This window comes from Aulonocara sp. 'chitande type north' Nkhata Bay, linkage group LG2 (genome assembly GCF_057382095.1).
Source record: "Aulonocara sp. 'chitande type north' Nkhata Bay isolate Kocher_YH1m ecotype deep benthic linkage group LG2, A_spYH_male_GT1.1, whole genome shotgun sequence".
Classification (NCBI taxonomy): domain Eukaryota; kingdom Metazoa; phylum Chordata; class Actinopteri; order Cichliformes; family Cichlidae; genus Aulonocara; species Aulonocara sp. 'chitande type north' Nkhata Bay.
Genome location: NC_141345.1, coordinates 7,066,338 through 7,083,966, shown reverse-complemented (window position 1 = coordinate 7,083,966; position 17,629 = coordinate 7,066,338). Strand labels below are relative to the sequence as shown.

Below are 17,629 nucleotides of genomic sequence, written 5' to 3'. Positions count from 1 at the left end.
GCTAGTCGAGGTCTTCGGCCACATGAGCGCAATATGGACAATTACAGCTCCATGAAGCTGGAGTTTCTTGCACTCAAGTGGGCCATAGCCGAGAAGTTCCGGGAGTACCTGCTGGGGCAGAAGTGTGTGGTTTACACCGATAACAATCCACTCAGTTACCTCTCTTCAGCTAAGCTGGGTGCCACCGAGCAGAGGTGGGCCTCCCAGCTGGCGGCATTCGATTTTGAGATCAAGTATCGCTCAGGCCGCAGTAATAGGAATGCTGATGCTCTCTCTCGACAGTATGAGACGAGCTCCAGCTTGGCCGAGGGTGTGTTGCCTGGGACTTGTGTCCCGACTTCACTTCGGCAGGCTCAGTGTCCAGCCGTTTTGCCCTCCGTTACTCAGTTGGAGATTGGGGCCTTTCCATCTCACTCCCTGGAGGATATTCGTGCTTTGCAGGAGGCTGACCCCCTCCTCAAGGATTTCTTGGTACACTGGAGGAGGCACACCCTGCCCTCTTCGGAGGAAAGGAATCAGCTCCCCAAACCAGTCATGGTTCTGCTGCGTCAGTGGGATCGTCTGGTGGAGAAGGATGGCATCCTTTATCGCCGTATTTTGCGTCCAGGTGGAGGTGAGGAAGCCCTCCAACTTGTTCTCCCAGAGGCTCTGAAGCCTGAGACCTTGAGGCAGCTGCACCAGGACCATGGGCACCAAGGTATTGAGCGCACCACTGAACTGGTCAGGCAGCGTTGCTATTGGCCCGGGATGTCCTCTGACATCAAGCAATGGGTTCAGCGTTGTGAACGCTGTCAGGTCGCAAAGGACTCAGGGTTGGGGCCTCATAGTTATATGGGTCACCTGTTGGCGTCTAGGCCAAATGAAATCCTGGCCATAGACTTCACGGTGTTGGAACCTTCCCGTAGTGGAGTTGAAAACGTCTTGGTTATGACTGACGTTTTTAGCAAATACACTGTTGCAGTCCCTACCCGGGACCAGCGGGCCTCTACTGTGGCCCAGGCCCTGTTAACAGAGTGGTTTTTTAAGTTTGGCATTCCAAGCCGCCTCCACTCTGACCAGGGTAGAAATTTAGAGAGTTTGGTGATGCAACAGTTATGCGAATTGTATCGGGTAGCCAAGTCCCGTACAACCCCTTACCACCCAGCGGGTAATGGGCAGTGCGAACGGTTTAACCGAACCCTCCATAACCTCCTCCGGACTCTGCCATCATCTCAGAAACGCGACTGGGCTGCATGCTTACCGCATGTGCTCTTTTGCTATAATAGCACGCCACATCAGGGCACCGGAGAGTCACCGTTTCTCTTGATGTTTGGCAGGGATCCTAGGCTGCCTATTGATTTCCTTCTAGGCCGCGTTCAGGACCCAGTGCCTGGAGAGGTACAGGACTGGGTGGCCGAGCACCAAGCCAGGTTAATGGTGGCTTTTGAGGGAGCTCGGGCACGGTTGTCGCTGGCCGCTGACCGCCGTAAGGAACGGCATGACCAGAGAGTCCACCCTGTTCCTTTAAAGGTCGGTCAGCTGGTGTATCTTCGAGATCATAGCACCCGGGGCCGGCACAAGATCCAGGACCTTTGGAGCTCTGTGGTCTATCAGGTGTTGAGGGCACCCCAAGAGAACGGGGCTGTTTATACCATTGCCCCCGTGGGAGACTTGGAGAAGGTTCGACATGTCCATCGTGACATGTTAAAGGCACAGGTCAGCCTAGGGCCACCTACACCTGGTCCACCGGTTCCACCCCCACCTGTACCCGCTGACTCAGAGCAGACCTCTCTGAGTGACGACGAGTTGTGGCTCCTTGTCCCTGAGGTACCCTCACACCCTGTCGCACCTGTGGTGTCACTTCCCGATGCCTCTAGAGTTCCATCGGTGGAGCTCAGGTCTACTCCCAGTGTGATTGTAGCACCCTCGACCTCTGCTCCCCCAGGTTCTTCCTCAGGCTCTGTTGAACAGTCTGAGGTGAGTGGGCCACATTTGCGGAGAACAGCACGTTCAACAGCTGGTCATCACTCAAATGTTTATCACTTGCCACGTCCTGTTGAATCTGCGTCAGTTGCTAATGCTCAGCTTGCCATATTCAGGCCATGGTGTTAGGTTCCTTGAGTTATTGTCGGGGCGCCAATACAAAAAAAGGGGGGTAGATGTAGCCAGATGGGCTACTCGCCTTCCGTTGTTTTTCTTCTCTCATTCTCTCTCTCTCTCGCTCGCTCTACCACCCTCGCTCTCTTTCCACTGCACTCGCTCCTTGTATCAGGTGATCGGGTTAATTGGGAACCCACCTGCACATTGATTGCAGGGTGGCGCTAGCCTGTATAAAGCTAAGCCGATGTCTTGTTGGATTAATTCCTCCCGAGCTTCTGGTACGATACAGCAGTAAATGCTGGCGTACTGCGACGGACTGATCAGCAAGAGCCGATTATACGACAGCTACAGCGCAGCAGTCTGTTTAATTCTGCCATTGCGGAGAGAGGTGTTCGTGGTATCTCCACCAATGAGAGTATAGTGCCTCCGGTCCTGGGGGTTCACTGCTGTACTCACCTCTCCATGGTAAATTGTCCAACCTAAATTGGAAGAGTGGACTGCCTTCTCAGTTGCTGTTGTGAACTCCTCCTTGGTGGAGTCTGCTGTCTTGTCTTGTTTTGTCTTATCTTGTTTTTATTAAGTAGGCTTACCTTTTTTGGGGTTCGCCTGGTGTTCTATTTTACCCTGGACTGTTGCTCGTACCCACACTTCTGTGATCGGGCTGAAGTGATTCTCTGCCCGAGTGTCGTGCTGGGACTCTAAATCGCCTGGGTGGCCGGTCTCAGCCGGTGGGGAGCCAGACCGGCCTACGCCTGAGAATAATTATTACCAGCACGAGTGGTAGTTTGACCCGTGGGGAATAAGCCTTTCCCGTGTGTGTGTGTGTGTGTGTGTGATTTCTTTTATTAAAGTTATTAAAGTGTGTTTTAGTCTTTTTATGATTTGTAGCGAGCCTGACGCTCAGTGTCCTTTTATTCTTTTAACATACTTTTCTGTGTTTTATTTCAGTGAAGGAGGACGAGCCAGTGGCCCTGGGACCTCAGGTGGTGGGTCGTTTTCACACTTTCTTTTGTACAGCACTGGGTGGTCTGCAGTGATTCTTTTGGTGTGATTTTCTTTTGGTTCCACGGCTGCTGGTAAGTCCAAGTTCCACGATTGTTTATTTTTACTGTAGGACACTGTCAATAATGACGCTACATCTTGACTTTTAATATTTTATTTATAAAATATTATTTATAATATTTTATTTATTTCTATAAATAAAACTGTTTTAATATTGGAAGCCAACCTGCCTCAGTGTGCATCCTTGAATCTGTGCGGTCTTCTTTTATTCCTTTTATTTATTTTTCTTAAATATATTTCCTGGGGGTGTAATTCCCCTAGGTGGCGTTGTCAAGTTTATTTATTTTGTTCATAACCCCGCCGACCACTTGGTCACACGTAGGAGGAACTTCATCAGGCCAAAATGGTAATGTTATATATAAATTGTCAGTGCAACCATGGTTTGGGAACAGAGAGACAACTAAAATTAGACAATAAATTTCAAACATATTCAGAACATTGATATTTTGGAATCTATATAATTCATTTACATTTCTTATGGAATATGCGTGTTTGGTCTTGTCTTGTTTGCCTTTAGAGTCAAGCAACCAACTTTCCCCATCAAATTCAGGAAATCCACAGAACCCCCGACATGTGTGAATTTGCAGGATGAAGGTTGTTGATGATCTTTTGGCTGTATTTATGGACAGTAACATAATGAAGGTGACTTTAAAGATGAACTTTGTAAATGAAAATCCTGTTGATGATGCTGGGGTGTCAAGGGAGGTTTACACTGCATTTTGGGAGCAATTTTTGGAAGGTGTGAAGGTGAAAATGAACTGAGGCCAGACTTTTGTGAGGCAGGATGGCAAGCATGGATGGGGTCCCACTTCCTACCACCGACGAACAACATGCAGCCTGCCATTGAAACAATGGTTCATAAGGCCATTCTCCAAGAGCCAAAGTATATAATGGATTGCTTCTCCACACCCATGGCACGTCTGCAGCTGAAACTGTCTGGCAAGGAAAATTTGTTGTCTCTGTTTGAGACAAAGAAGGCCACAGGCAAAAGAGTAGTGCAGCTATTTAAAACAGCAAAATTGATGCTGTCTCAGGCAGAACAGACAACCTTTAACCATCTTCAGCGTTATGTCAAAAACGCTGATGAAACAAAAGCTGAAAAAATCCTGCGCTTCTGCACTGGATCTTCTGTCATCTGTGTTTTGGTGTGCTTTAATGCTGAAACTGGGCTCAACAGAAGGCCTGTTGCTCATACCTGTGGAGCCACCCTTGAAGCTCCATGCACTTACAGTTCTTATCCTGAATTTCTTTACTTTTTTTTCCGCCCTCACCCAACATGGAGACAGACATAAATAGACACTGTACCCACAATCACACTCCCCAAGCGTACTCTATACCCCAGGTCTAGGTACCCTTGCTCCTGGAGGGGGAAACTGCACCCAGACCCAGGCAGTGTTACCCTCTTCCCTGGGGTGGAGAGAAGCAGACCGTCCCGAGGAGGCCCCACATTCCAGACCCCAGTCGGACGGCCAACTCCTCTGTTTAAACTTGTTATCGGATTTAATATTTCTTGAACAATCAAGATTGTAGCCCAGGATTTCACACTGGATTAAATAATATATGTAGTTAATTAGAAAATATTGCTACATTTTTTGTTACAGATTATGCATTTCTACTGTCTATGCTTCTCTGTAATTAAAGTGCTTGGGAACACAGGCAGTCTATACACAGATATTGTCACTATGCTTTTCTGTCAGTTCCAGTTTTGTTGTCTGTGCTACATAGTCAGAAAAAAAAATAAATTGAAAACATTTCACAGTTTGTCTTGTACTTCAAAAACGCATATCATTCTTACAGAAGTGGTGAGTGTTGCCAAAACAGCATTTGAATGAACTTGCTCTTCATCAACAGGACAGGTGGGTACAGAGAATTTAATATCCAGCTGATAAAATCAGCTTCAGGTAGATTAATTATCTGAAATAATAATATTTTTAGACTGAGAAACTTGAGTTTACAAAAATGTCAAAGTGGCCCGGGCCCCCCTCAGGTTCTGATGCCCCTTAGTACAATTTTGTGTAGCCTGCCAGTGTGACAGTTCACGTTATAGTATATATAAAGCAACAAAGCAAAACAGAACTTCTCTTCAATTTTAACCTATATTCTAGCCAACATAGATAACTAAATATTTCAGTCATTAACAGCTGGTGTCAATAAATGCTAACTCAGTTTAAAAATATTGATTATTACAAAATACTCAACATAAACCACCTTTATCTGAGTAAATACTGTACATTAAAACTCCTAATACATTAAATAAAATAACAATAATAAAAATTTCGACATCAGTTTTTCCTCTTAAAAATATAAGGCAGAAACTGGCCTTCTCTTTCAGCCAGTTACTTAGACAAACTAGCCTGTTCACATTTTCAGAGCTCAAGGCAGCTCTCTTTTTTGTTACTATGTGACATGTGATGTCTGCAGGACAGACAACTGTGGGTGGGTCCCTGCTCGATTGGACCACCACTGCAGCGGACAGTCTTTCTCGCTGTTGGTGGATTCTGTTCTGTACAAACTCAGGGCCCTGTTACACAGGGCTTCCTCGTCTGAATCAGAGTCTGAAGACAATGAAGAGAGGAGGAGGCTCTTTGTCTTTGCTGGCTCCTTTGTGGTGGCATCTTTACACTGTTCCTGCAGCAGGGCCTCAAAGCTGGTCCAAATCTCTTCTTGCTCTCCCCTTAAAAGACACTTTATATCCTTAAAGCGTGGGTCAAGCACAGTATCTATCTTGAAACACTGATGGTTGAGTGTACATTGGGATAGGTCCTTTGTGAAGACAGTCTTAAATTTCACCATGTAGTTTGAGTCATCACCTCCATGGTGTCATGCAGGTGGCAGAAAGCAGGTAAAACCACTGAACATGAGACGTATGTCTCACCTCCAAGAAGCTCAGTCACAAACCTGTAGTAGACAGTTAAAGAAAGGAATTATTAATCTATACAATAACTATCAACTGTAGAGCTTTTTGAAGAAACAGGAACAATAAGTTAAAAAATTGTTTTATGTACCTGCATGGCTGAAGGACGATCGCCAGCTTTTGGAGTTTTATCAGCTCTGATGGAGTTAAAATGACTAGCTTGTGCCTTTGTTTGTCTAAAGCAGCAAAAACTTCTTCAGTAGAAAAGAAACCATATGCAGCGTTGAATTCCAAGGTGTGGAAACATCCTGTATGAGTGGCTCTGTTGGCCCAGTCTCGTTTGCTCCTGGTGTAGTTCCTCCATATTAGCAGGGCTGTGTTTAAACTGACCCACTATCTTGTGACATTTTGCTAATCCATCACTAAACACTATCAGCAACAGTGACAGTGATGGTTCTTTACAAGATGTGAGAAACACAAGGCATGTGTTGAAATGGGAGGTGTCTTACTGCAGCCACCATGGTTCGTGCACTGTCTGTTCCAATTGTGGTGACCTTATGTTGAATTCTCCATTCCACTGCCACAGAGAGAAACTGGTCAGAGCAGTTTTCGCCATAGTTTCTGGTGTTTGTCTTCTGCACAGTCAGGACTGTAGATTCCATGTCCCATCAGTGACATCAACAATATGTGCAGTGACTCCCATGTAATTAGAATTACTAATTGAGTCCAATGATTGCCAGTAAGAGCCACAAAGTCTGCTTTCTGTAATGCATCTAATTTTGCTTTCTTTTTGGTGTCATAAAGCTATTGAATTTTACTTGAAATAGTCTTTTGGCACAGCAGTAGGAAAGTTGGATCACCTGACGCTAACTGTAGCACATTTTCTAACCCCCATCTTCTACACTGCAAAAATGGCTAGTCTATATTTAGGAAAAAAATACTACATTTGATACAAAAAGCACTGAAAACAAGTGAAATTATCTGTCCATGCAGCAAGTTTATTTTACTTAATAAGAAATCTTGAAATAAGATTTTTTAATCCAGAAATAAAAGAACACATTTGAGAATTGAAGAGGGTTAAAATAAGCTTTAAAAAGCTCAATTTAAGATAAAATTACTTTATATCAAGTCCCAAAAGTAAGTTAAATATGCTAAATTACAGTCTTTTTTTATGTTTTGAATTCTTACTTGCAGCAAATGAATGCACTGCAGCGAGAAAAATAGTTCTAATACTATGAAAAACTACTCAATATTAGTGAAGTATGATTAATTTGTTTCTTGATTCAGGTTGGCTTATCTTAAAATAGAGCTGAATCAATATTAAATCCAGGCAAAAAAACCTTAAAACAGACCTTTTTCCTAGAATACTCCTTGGCTTCTACTGAAATCACAACCAGGACAGGAGTGATATATGTCAACATTTATTTCTCTCATGAGAACAAAATTCTTTTTTTAAACAATATAGGGCTGCTGCACAATCCCTAAAAGTCTAAATCAACCCTTTAAAAGGCCTAAACAGAGAAAAGAAATTACATTTTTGGGCTCACAATGTTGTAAATAATGGCATTACTGACTTAAAACTTTACATGCCTCAGGTAAAGTGTCACTAAGAAAAAAAAACAACAACTTTCATTTGTAAAGCATTATAAGTGCAGCCGTTTCTCAGGACATTGCTAGGCAAATTAGGAACAAAGTTGTACAAACGTACTACAAAACTAAACAAACTGCAAATGACCTGATAAAATCCTGCTTGGTATTCACCTATTTTTCAAAGAACGACTTCCACTCAGCTATTGCTTTCTTATATGCACTAGTGGCATCTTGATCATGGATGGCATCAGTTATTACCTCAGTTTGTATGACAGAGAGGACCGTTGCAACACATTTTGGGTATGTTAAGTGCAAGGTGTAGTAATATGCCATCAACACCAACATTCCTTCCCAGAAATCCTCCAAGGAGAGAGTGGTCACTGGTATGTTTCCTACAGCAACAATGCTGGTTGTTCCATCAAAAAGCAGCACTGGGGAGGAGAGAGGCCGCTTCTCCAGGTATAGCATTGCATCTTCACCCGGCTAGAAAAGCACAAAAAAAGGACAAATTCTTCAAGATTTTCAATGAAAGGGTTGCTGTGCATCCAAACAGCTTAAGACACAAAAAGCAATATCAAGAGTTTAGAATGCTCCAACTGATTTACTGTTGGAATAGAAGAAATAAATGTAAAATATCTGACTTACATAAATATGAAATTTTGGAAATGTACACAGCAAAATCTCCAGTGTTAAATTAACACTGGAGAGTGTCTATATGGGTCCACTCCTCTGAGTGTTAAATACAACACTGTTGAGTGTTAAATTAACACTTTGACAGTGTTATATGTTTAAAAGTAACCTAGTCAGTTTTGAAGATTAACAATGGCTAACACTGAGCAGTGCTGATTTTCTAACACTGGAATATTTCTAACATTTTGATTTATTTTCCAGTGTTAGAAAATCAGCACTGCTCAGTGTTAGTCTTTGTTAATCTTCAAAACTGACTAGGTTACTTTTAAACATATAAAACTGTCAAAGGTGTTAATTTAACACTGGAGATTTTGCTGTGTATTAATTCTGAGCATGAATTTTCTCTAGTTTGCAGCATTTTTATCATGTCTATTTGTGCTTTTTTTCTCATTTGTTTTTTAAAACTATTTCTTTTAACTTTGTTACATATTCTAGTTTTTGAAGGCCTTTTTAAATATATCATTTTACTGCTTCTACTTGTATCCTAACTGCAATGTGCTTTTGCTCTGTGCTGCCTCTCTGGAGTAGGTTTTGAATAACAATTAAGAAATCCTGAATAAGGAGTAATTTAATCCCTGCTGAATTGAACTTCAACCCACTCTTATTAAGCAGGAAAAGCAAAATAATAATATTAATAATAACAATACAAGTAAATGGAGTACAAGTTACAGTGGCTGGTATTGCAGCTGTTCGCACCTTGAGGATATGAAGGAGAGCCTCACTGGCACTTCCCAGCCGCTTTGGTGGTGTAGTTTTTGAAGGAAAAAGAGATGGAAGTGCATTGAAGAGAGTGACAGTAAAATCCACTGTGAACGGAGAAAAGTATCTCAACAAAGCAATCCGAACATATCTGATGTGTGGATTTAATGTATGAAAAGGCCACTTACCTCCACGTACATCCAAGGGGAGAGGAGGTTTCAGGACCTTCTTCCAAATGCCATAGAACTGCACCTTCGAACAAAACTCTGCCCATCGACCCTTCATTTGATCTATGTATTTGCAGTTGGAGCCACCAATGATGCGACGCAGTTCATCCATCGCCTATGACAAAGTTGTGCTCAGTTAGTCAAGAACTAACTAAACCTATCCAGAGAAAGCAAGGAATTTAACTGAAGGTAGTTGAACTTACATTTTGTATGTCTTTGAAGCACGGGTATGCTTCAAATATTTTTCTAGGCCTGTCTTCTTCCCTTGTAACATCTGCGTCAATAAAAGCTCGTCTGGCCTCAAACTCCAGGTCCAAAATTTGAGCGACGTCACTTTGGTTGGGTTTTGCATTGGGTTTCCTGTACATGTTGCTCAAGGTTTTGTAATGTCTTGCCTGCATCTTCAGGCTGTCATGGTCTGCTAGGGAAAGCAAAGAGCAATTGTAAGACATGGTGTAACTAGACTAAATTCAGATTTTTCTAATCAGTCATTTCTAGTAAGGTTGCATGGTTGTTTTTAAGTATAATATTTATGAGAATTAATGTTTAGGTTAAATATGTTTGAGTAATGAACTGACCCTATATGTCCTAATCATTTCCCTTTGTGTCCTTTTCTTATAATGATCATGGATTTATGTTAATTGTTAGTTTGAACAGAATCAAATATTAAAACGACAGTTTAAGATGCCCGTGAATAAAACTGTGGTGAAAATAAGGTAAAGGTTGTTTACTGTGTATATCGTTCACATCAGTGTGAACAGTGATTATGAGCTGATGGATAAAAATCTTTTAGGTAATTTGATCTATGACAGAAACACTGTGATAAGGCATGATAGATGTGACCAGCATGAGGATTTACATGTGTAAATAATCAGCACTGAGTAACACCCATTACAACACAAAGTGGTAAAATACTTACTATGGCTAACTGGCAAACTGGAATGAGGGATCTATCATATGTTGATTTTACACACCAACTCGAGTTAATGCCAAACCACTATGATTTTTGGAATAAACACTTAGAACGGGGTTCATTGCTGCAACCATATTTTGGAAAGAGCTGTAAGAGGAACCACAGTCAGACTGAGAGGTAGATAAGGGTGATGGTGGACTTACCAACAACATCATCTGGAGGTGCAGTTGAAGGACCTATATCAGACCTGGGTGCAGAGCATGAGGCTGACTTGGATAATAGTGGTAAAGCCAGCGTAGTATTGTTTGACGTAGTTGGTACAGTGGAGGGTAGCGGCAATTGGGATTCTTTCTCTGAGGAAAAAACAGAAGATGAACAGAATGTAATAACAGGGAATAGCTAGAAAGTTAAGGAAAATACTCAACACTGTATAAATCTTGTGATGCACTCTGAACAGAAAACTGAGGGCAGGTGGTCTCTTTGAAGTTTTAGATGTCCAAAAGTCATTAGTACAGCAGACCAAAGTACACACCTGCATTTGAGTTATCCTCGCTGAGGTCATCATTGCTCTCAAGAAGTGTGGTATAGTCACTTGAACCACTTGCTTCACCACTTAGGTCACCTTCAGTCCCATTGTCTGTGTCATCTGAGCTGAAAAGAGTCTTCCTGGGCCTGCCTCGTTGTGGCATGGAGCCCTGCCTCTTCCTTGGAGACTTCATATTTTGGAGTCGTTTGTACAGTTTGGTGTAGATGGTCAGCTGTGGTAAAATAATATATATTTGTACATCATTTTATTATCTCACTCAATTTTAGATATTGTAGTGGGTAAAGAATGACTTACGTATGGCATGTGTGTGTCAGCATCACGTAACATGGGGTAATAGTCGACAATCTTCTGTGACATTGCTCTCATTTCGAGTTTGGAGGGGTGTCTTACTTCTTTCCCCATGGGACTAACACGGAGGATTGCAACCATGCTGGTGACTGTGTTCCTTACAAGTCTGCAACAGAGCTCCTTCGACATCCTGCAGTCCTTTTCCTTTCCACTGTGGAGCAATGCAAAGTACTGACTGCGCACCATGTCCAACTCTGAATCTGTATACACCACATACTCTGGTGGGTCTGGCATTTTCATTTTTTTGTCAGCAGTGTAGGAAATGGGAGTGGAAGTTTGAGGCTGACATTGTGACACATCAAAGCCGAAGGGGTTACTCTCGCTTCGATGGAAAGTGTTGGCATCTTGGTCAGTACTCTTAAACTATAACAGTTGTGGGATATAAACAAAAATACACAATTAGGCAAATTAATGCTAGACAATATGGACAGTAATCATCTTCTTAGTGGTATAATGTGTATTTACCTTTTGGCTGATAAAATCCCAAATCTTCTTTCTACGGAAGAAATTTTCATGGCCCGGAAAAAGATCCTTTAGGTCATCCCGGTTAAAGCTTCTCAAAGTTTCCTCATCAATATTCGCAGCTGTAAAAGAGAAAAACAACTTCAAAAGTGATATTTATTTCTCTTTTCCTGGGCGTGGCTTATTACATGTCGAGGTCATTTTTTGTCAATAAATGTATTTTAGCAATAAGTAATATTAACAGGATAAAATGTCAAACTTAAAACAGTTTATCAAATATTTGGGAATGCAATAAAACTATTTTTGGGTGTCTTCAAGAATGATGTTCCAAGTCTATTTAGGCAAAGACAGCTCAAGGCTATAATGTGGATAAAGGTCAGAGTAGAGTGCAATCCTAGCTCCAAGTTTCAGAAATGATGCTAACAGATGCTAAGGCTGCTTAGCTAACGTACCAAAATAACTGAAAAATAAGACTTACCCTGCAACACAGACAGTATGGCATCGTCAAACTTGTCCATGCCGTGACAGCAGTTCTCTAGTTCGTTCCAAAGCCTCCACTCACAGTGCCTGGAAATATCCTACAGCTTAAATAAGATCATTTAGCTAAAGTTAACACATTAGCTAGATTGCTAACTAGCAGCAGCCCTCACAAAACACGACTTTATCTTAATAACACCGTTGTACCATAGTATTTTTCAAATCAACTTAATGTTACCAACCTTAAATTACTGTTCACTTTGTTTAGATAAATAATTTTGATCTTCCTAACGGTCCTGATGGTTAACAAAGCAGGGGAAAAGAGTTTGTCCCGCGTGAAAGTAACGTCACGACAGGAACTGAGAATGCGCATGCAGAAAATTATTTATATTTAATTTTTTTTAAGTAAAAAAAAAGAAAAGAAAAATATAAATTCAGTCTTAAACACTTATTGCCTAAAAATAAATATAACTGATGTAATTTAAACCTGAAAAATTGGATAATTAAGGATACATATATTTTAAAAATTGCCTACCTTTCCCATGGTCCCACACTCTCATCTGTGGCCTTCAGTGGAGAGCGGTAAAGTATGTTGTATGGCTACAGCGCGAAAACAGTTCACCATGGCGCTCTGGAGATGTATGATCTGTTTTATCTTTGTTTCTTTAACTCTGAAGGTGCTCCTTAGCCACATAAATGCAGCTCATGGTCGAAGGCAGGATTTTTGGGTTTACTGTGGAATAGATGGCTGTGAACAAGATTTCAGAGTTTTTAACTCATTCTTTCGCCACATTAAACGGACGCACCCTCTGTATTTGACGAATGGAAGCCCACCAAGAGGATGGAGGATCCCCCCAACATCCCACTCTTTAGGATCGGAAAATGTTGGTGTTTCAGTCTTTGCCAACTGTAGTACTGCAACAACAACCAGCACCGTGGAAATATCAACTGGTGGATCTTTGGCTGAAGTGCAGGAGCCTCAGGTTGTTGACAGCCCGATCACGGTAAGTGTTAAACTAAATAAAATGTAGTGTGGCTTCTGATGACAAATTTAGCTATATCTAACTCCTCGTATTTGGTCCTATATTACTTTTAATCCTTTTCTCCATTTTTAGTCAAGAGAAATTTAACGAGATCTCGCGATATTATACCGCTAGATATTGTTCTTCAAACTGTTACAAGCGATTTCCACTATGGTTGGATTTTAAATCACAATTTCATCCTGCAGGATGAAATAAAAAATAAATAAACAGAATAGCAGTTCAGTGTAGATAGTACAGGCTATGCTGCAGCCGGAGAAGGCACACACTCTGCGGCTGGCATGTCTCCTGGTGAAGTTTGCATCAAAGACACTCTCAGCGCGTTTAAATCGTTCAATGTGACAGCAATTTGGGTATCTCGTAGGAATTATAAGTGGTGAATACGGTTTCAGGTAAGACACAGAGTATTTGGAAGCACTGTAAAAAAAATCTGTTGGCCAGAAATACTGCCAAAACATGGATAAGAATGATTTTCTTGAAAATTAAATAAATTAATAAATGCATACAATAAAATATATCCATATACTAATACTAACATAAATTCTGAGTGCAAATCTAAATTACGTGATTTAAAAATACATAAATAATTTAATAAATACAACAAACATGTAAAGAAACTAATATCTAAGTGCAAACCAAAATTCATTATTTAAAAAGATAAAATCTCATTCTCATGAATCCAATCCCTAGCCTCATCAAAAAAATGGACAACCCCTTTTTTATTGTTTCTTTGTCTTTGATTTCTTTTCCATTTCTTTTTTCTTTATTCCAAAGAATGAATATTATATTATCTTATATTATATTGAATATTCACAACTGTAACACTAGTCACTGTCATGCACTTTGTTTTTTAATGGACCAATCATTAGGTGTAACTGATTATACCTGTTATGTAAGAATTTCTATAATTGGCCAGGAATTTGGAGTAACTTTGTTTTTCTGCTCTAAAGGAAGAAGCTGTTGCTACAACATCCTTTACCAGACATGATATTACCAGATCTGCTGCAGCTTTTGCTATCTGTGTTCAAGAACAGTGCCACTTATCACAGGTATGTTATAGTCTTAATGGATCAATACATTACATAAGGCAATCAATGTCTTACTTGTTCATAATGGAATTCAGAATTATTATTATTTTATATAAATGCAGAATAAGTTACTTTTATTTCAAATGTTTTCACAGAGAACGGTCAAACATATCATCTCAGGAGTGCAACAGTATCAGGCTGTTCTTTTGGATACGCTCAAGGAAAGAATGAAGACAGTGTTTGAAGATAATGCCGAGGGAACCACTCAGCTTCAAGATGAGGCTTTGGCTACATTTGATAAATTCATGGATCCTTTCTCCACCATTGCATATGGACAGAGTAGAGCCATAGGGGAAATGTTCTGTCCAGTCAACGCAGAGGAAGTAGTAGTATCCCAGAAGATATGTTGGGTAAAGCAAGGTCTTTCAAGGGTCATGTCTTTAAGGAACAAAAGTTTTTACTATGTACCATTAATTGAAAGTCTAAAGCAGTTAATGACTAATGAGATAATCTTTACCATGTTGAACACTGCACCACAAAGAAGCAGAGAGGGATTCTTCTATGATTTTAGAGACGGGTCCCTCTTTACATCTCACCCCTTGTTTTCTCAGAGGCCAAATGCATTGCAATTAATACTGTACACAGATGAAATTGAAATATGTAACCCCTTAGGGTCCCATGCTTCTGCAAACAAATTGGTCATGTTTTATTATACTTTAGGAAATATTGATCCAAAATTTAGGTCAAAGTTAGCTGCAATACGACTTCTTGCTATTGCTAAAGCAAATGACATTTCTCAGTGGGGTATTGATGTTGTACTGAAAAGAATACTTCAAGATCTATCACTGCTTTACAATGGTGTAAGGATTAAAATGTCAAATGGTGAAATTGAATTGTTTGGTGCTGTTATAGCCATTTGCGGAGACACGCTAGCCCAGCATGAGATTGCTGGCTTTAAAGAAGGGATTGGTTTTGCTTATAGCAAATGTAGACACTGTGAATGCAACTTTGATGATATGCAAAGTGTTTTTGAGGAGAAGAAGTTTGTTCACAGAACTCTGGAGAAACATATCAGGCAGTGTTTTGAAATAGATAAAGCAAGCACAGATTTATTGAAAGCGTCCCTCAAAACTACTTATGGAATTAATAGAAGAAGCAGACTAGTTGATGTTCCTGCATTTGACCTGATCAAACAAACTCCACAGGACATAATGCATGTTATTTTTGAAGGTGTTGCATCAATGGAAGTTAAATTTGTATTAAAACACCTAATTCTCTCAGGACAATTAGAATTAGACAAGTTTAATTCAGACATTCAAAATTTTCCTTACTCACCTCTTGAAATACGGGATAAACCATGTCCTATTAGCTTTGGCACTTTAGCGGCTAACGACAACAAATTGAAACAGTCTTGTGGACAGATGCTAATTCTTTTAAAAATATTACTTTTTCTTTTGTATGGTGTGGAGAGTGAGTATGTTGTATTTATTAGAAAGTTAATTATGATAATTCAAATAGTTCTTGCTCCCATTATTTCTTTACAAACTGTATTGCAACTGAGAAGTATGATTGAAGAACACCTGTATCAGTTCAAGCAACTTTTTCCCGAAGCCAATATAATACCTAAGCAACATTATATGTTGCATCTTCCCAGTCAAATCTTATCCCTTGGACCTTTAATAAGGAGTATGTGCATGCGCTTTGAGGCAAAGCACTCCTATTTTAAACAGTGGGCTTCTAAGTTAAATTTTAAAAATATTTGTAAATCCCTTGCAAACCACAATCAATTTCTTGAGTGTTGTCGAAATGAAATAGGCACTGAACATCCTATTTTTGCGAAAGAAAAGGAATCCGGGCCAGTATCAGCTAAAAATAATGAATATGTTAGGAAAAAAATTAAAGAATTTTTTGGAATAGATGTCATGCAGTCTGTTGTCTCAGTGAAATGGTATGTTCTAAATGGCAATAAATACATTGCTGGGAAGTCCATGATTATTGCAGACGTGGATGGCACTTTCCCTGTGTTTGGACTGATAAAGGATATCTTTTTGATTGACTCATCTTTTATTGCTTTTGAGTACCAACGCTATGAAACTTTGAATTTAAATGAAGACTTATTGGCATATGAAGTAACTGTGCCCATTGTTGCTCAAGCTACAGAATTAGCCCATGAGCTCATTGATTATACTTCATACTTTTCTATTAGTTTTAGGGACAGTGTGTTTGTGCCAATCAAATACAGTCTTTCTGATATTATTTCCCATAGAAATCACCCTTAAGATTAGGGTTGCACCAAGTATTGGCTTAGTGTAGTTTGTGATGATATCAGTTGACAGTCATTAAATGTTCCCTAAACCAATGTCAATGTTGTACCACATAATGCTGGCATGCTGTGACAAACAGCTGTCTTTGAAATGTGATTTGTATCATAAATTGTGGTTAATTTTTTTCCTTTATATGTACAACTTTGAAGTCAGACATGATTTTGAATAAATCATATTTTCAACAGGTGCCTTGTGTGAATTTCCTAAATCAAGCAAATTGAGTTTGTCACTCTATCTTGAAACAAGTGATATTTTGAGAGACATCTGGTGAGAGACCTAATGTAGGCTATTTTAAGAGTTATTCTTCCCATTTCTGGATTTCTGTACTAATATAGACACAATTATATGGTTATTCTCAATTTAAGTTTATTATCTAAAATCCAGACTTAGAAACAAGTAAATCTTTTTTAAAACAAGGCAAATAATCTGGCCTGTCTAAAAATAGGATTTTAAATCATGGCAAGCACCAGATAATTTGCAGTGTACCACTGATAGTGGTCTACAGTCCAGAGCAATCCATTTGGCCAGAGAATTTGTGAGTTTGCCCGATGTTGATTTACTAATTTTGGTCCTAAAGTCAGTCGTGCCATCAAGATTGGGCTGCTGACACCTTTTTTTGATACTCAAACTGTGACTGCTAGCACTAACAGCTCCCACAGTTTCTGTGCTCGCTGCAACATGTTTTGCATTTAGATGGTACCGTAAGGTTGAAGTGCTTCGGTGGTATGCAAACTCCTTTTTGTACAGTTTGCACAAAACCACGCTTTTATCAAGGCTTCTGTCAGGTAGTCTTTTGAAATGAAATTTGCCTCCAATCAAACCTAGCATCGTGCTTTCTTCTGATTCTTCCATTTTTGTAACACTGATGTGTGCATCAGTGTGATCGCTGTATTGACAAAAGTTCCCCTTTGCTTGGAATGCAAAGAGTGATTAAATGTGTTATTATTATTTTTTGCGTTATTTTTTTCAGATTAGTGAATCGCAATTAATCCGTGGGAGTGTCATACATATTAACAACAGTATTAACAGAGAAAAATATATAAAATGTACAAATATACAAACCAGTGTAAAAAAGTTAATATGTAATAAATAGTGTTATGTATGTACAGTTGGGTTGTTGCACATAGAATTTGGTATTGCACAGTGGTGGTTCATAGAGAAAATGGGAAAAATTGGGTGGGGGGTCTGTGTTATCGGTGCATGTGTGAGTTCAGGGTGGTTATGGCCTTTGGGAAGAAACTGTTTTTGGGTCTGTGGGGTTTTGTGCTGATGCACCTGTAGCGCTTCCC

At 40.1% G+C, this 17,629-nt stretch overlaps 2 protein-coding genes across 6 annotated transcripts; one reads left to right on the top strand and one right to left on the bottom strand.

Annotated features, from left to right (window-relative positions):
- Positions 1 to 7,254: 7,254 nt before the first annotated feature.
- On the bottom strand, positions 7,255 to 13,350 carry LOC147337385 (uncharacterized). 5 transcript variants are annotated; one of them, XM_086304653.1, is made up of 10 exons: positions 12,191 to 13,350; positions 11,950 to 12,038; positions 11,475 to 11,593; positions 10,956 to 11,372; positions 10,647 to 10,872; positions 10,318 to 10,467; positions 9,405 to 9,622; positions 9,163 to 9,316; positions 8,972 to 9,081; positions 7,255 to 8,068 (listed from the first exon to the last, which is right to left on the bottom strand). In XM_086304653.1, the coding sequence occupies exons 1-10, from the start codon at positions 12,319 to 12,321 to the stop codon at positions 7,757 to 7,759; spliced, it is 1,926 nt and encodes a 641-aa protein (XP_086160779.1). In that variant the 5' UTR covers positions 12,322 to 13,350; the 3' UTR covers positions 7,255 to 7,756. The 5 variants fall into 5 exon arrangements, with proteins under 5 accessions (XP_086160779.1, XP_086160790.1, XP_086160764.1 ...); XM_086304664.1 differs by having other exon boundaries at positions 8,972 to 9,316; positions 11,950 to 12,055; XM_086304638.1 differs by having other exon boundaries at positions 8,972 to 9,316.
- LOC147337384 (uncharacterized) lies at positions 12,529 to 16,594 on the top strand. The gene is made up of 3 exons (XM_086304624.1): positions 12,529 to 12,952; positions 13,939 to 14,037; positions 14,172 to 16,594. Exons 1-3 carry the CDS (start codon positions 12,545 to 12,547, stop codon positions 16,293 to 16,295), a joined length of 2,631 nt encoding a protein of 876 aa, XP_086160750.1. The 5' UTR covers positions 12,529 to 12,544; the 3' UTR covers positions 16,296 to 16,594.
- Positions 16,595 to 17,629: the final 1,035 nt, after the last annotated feature.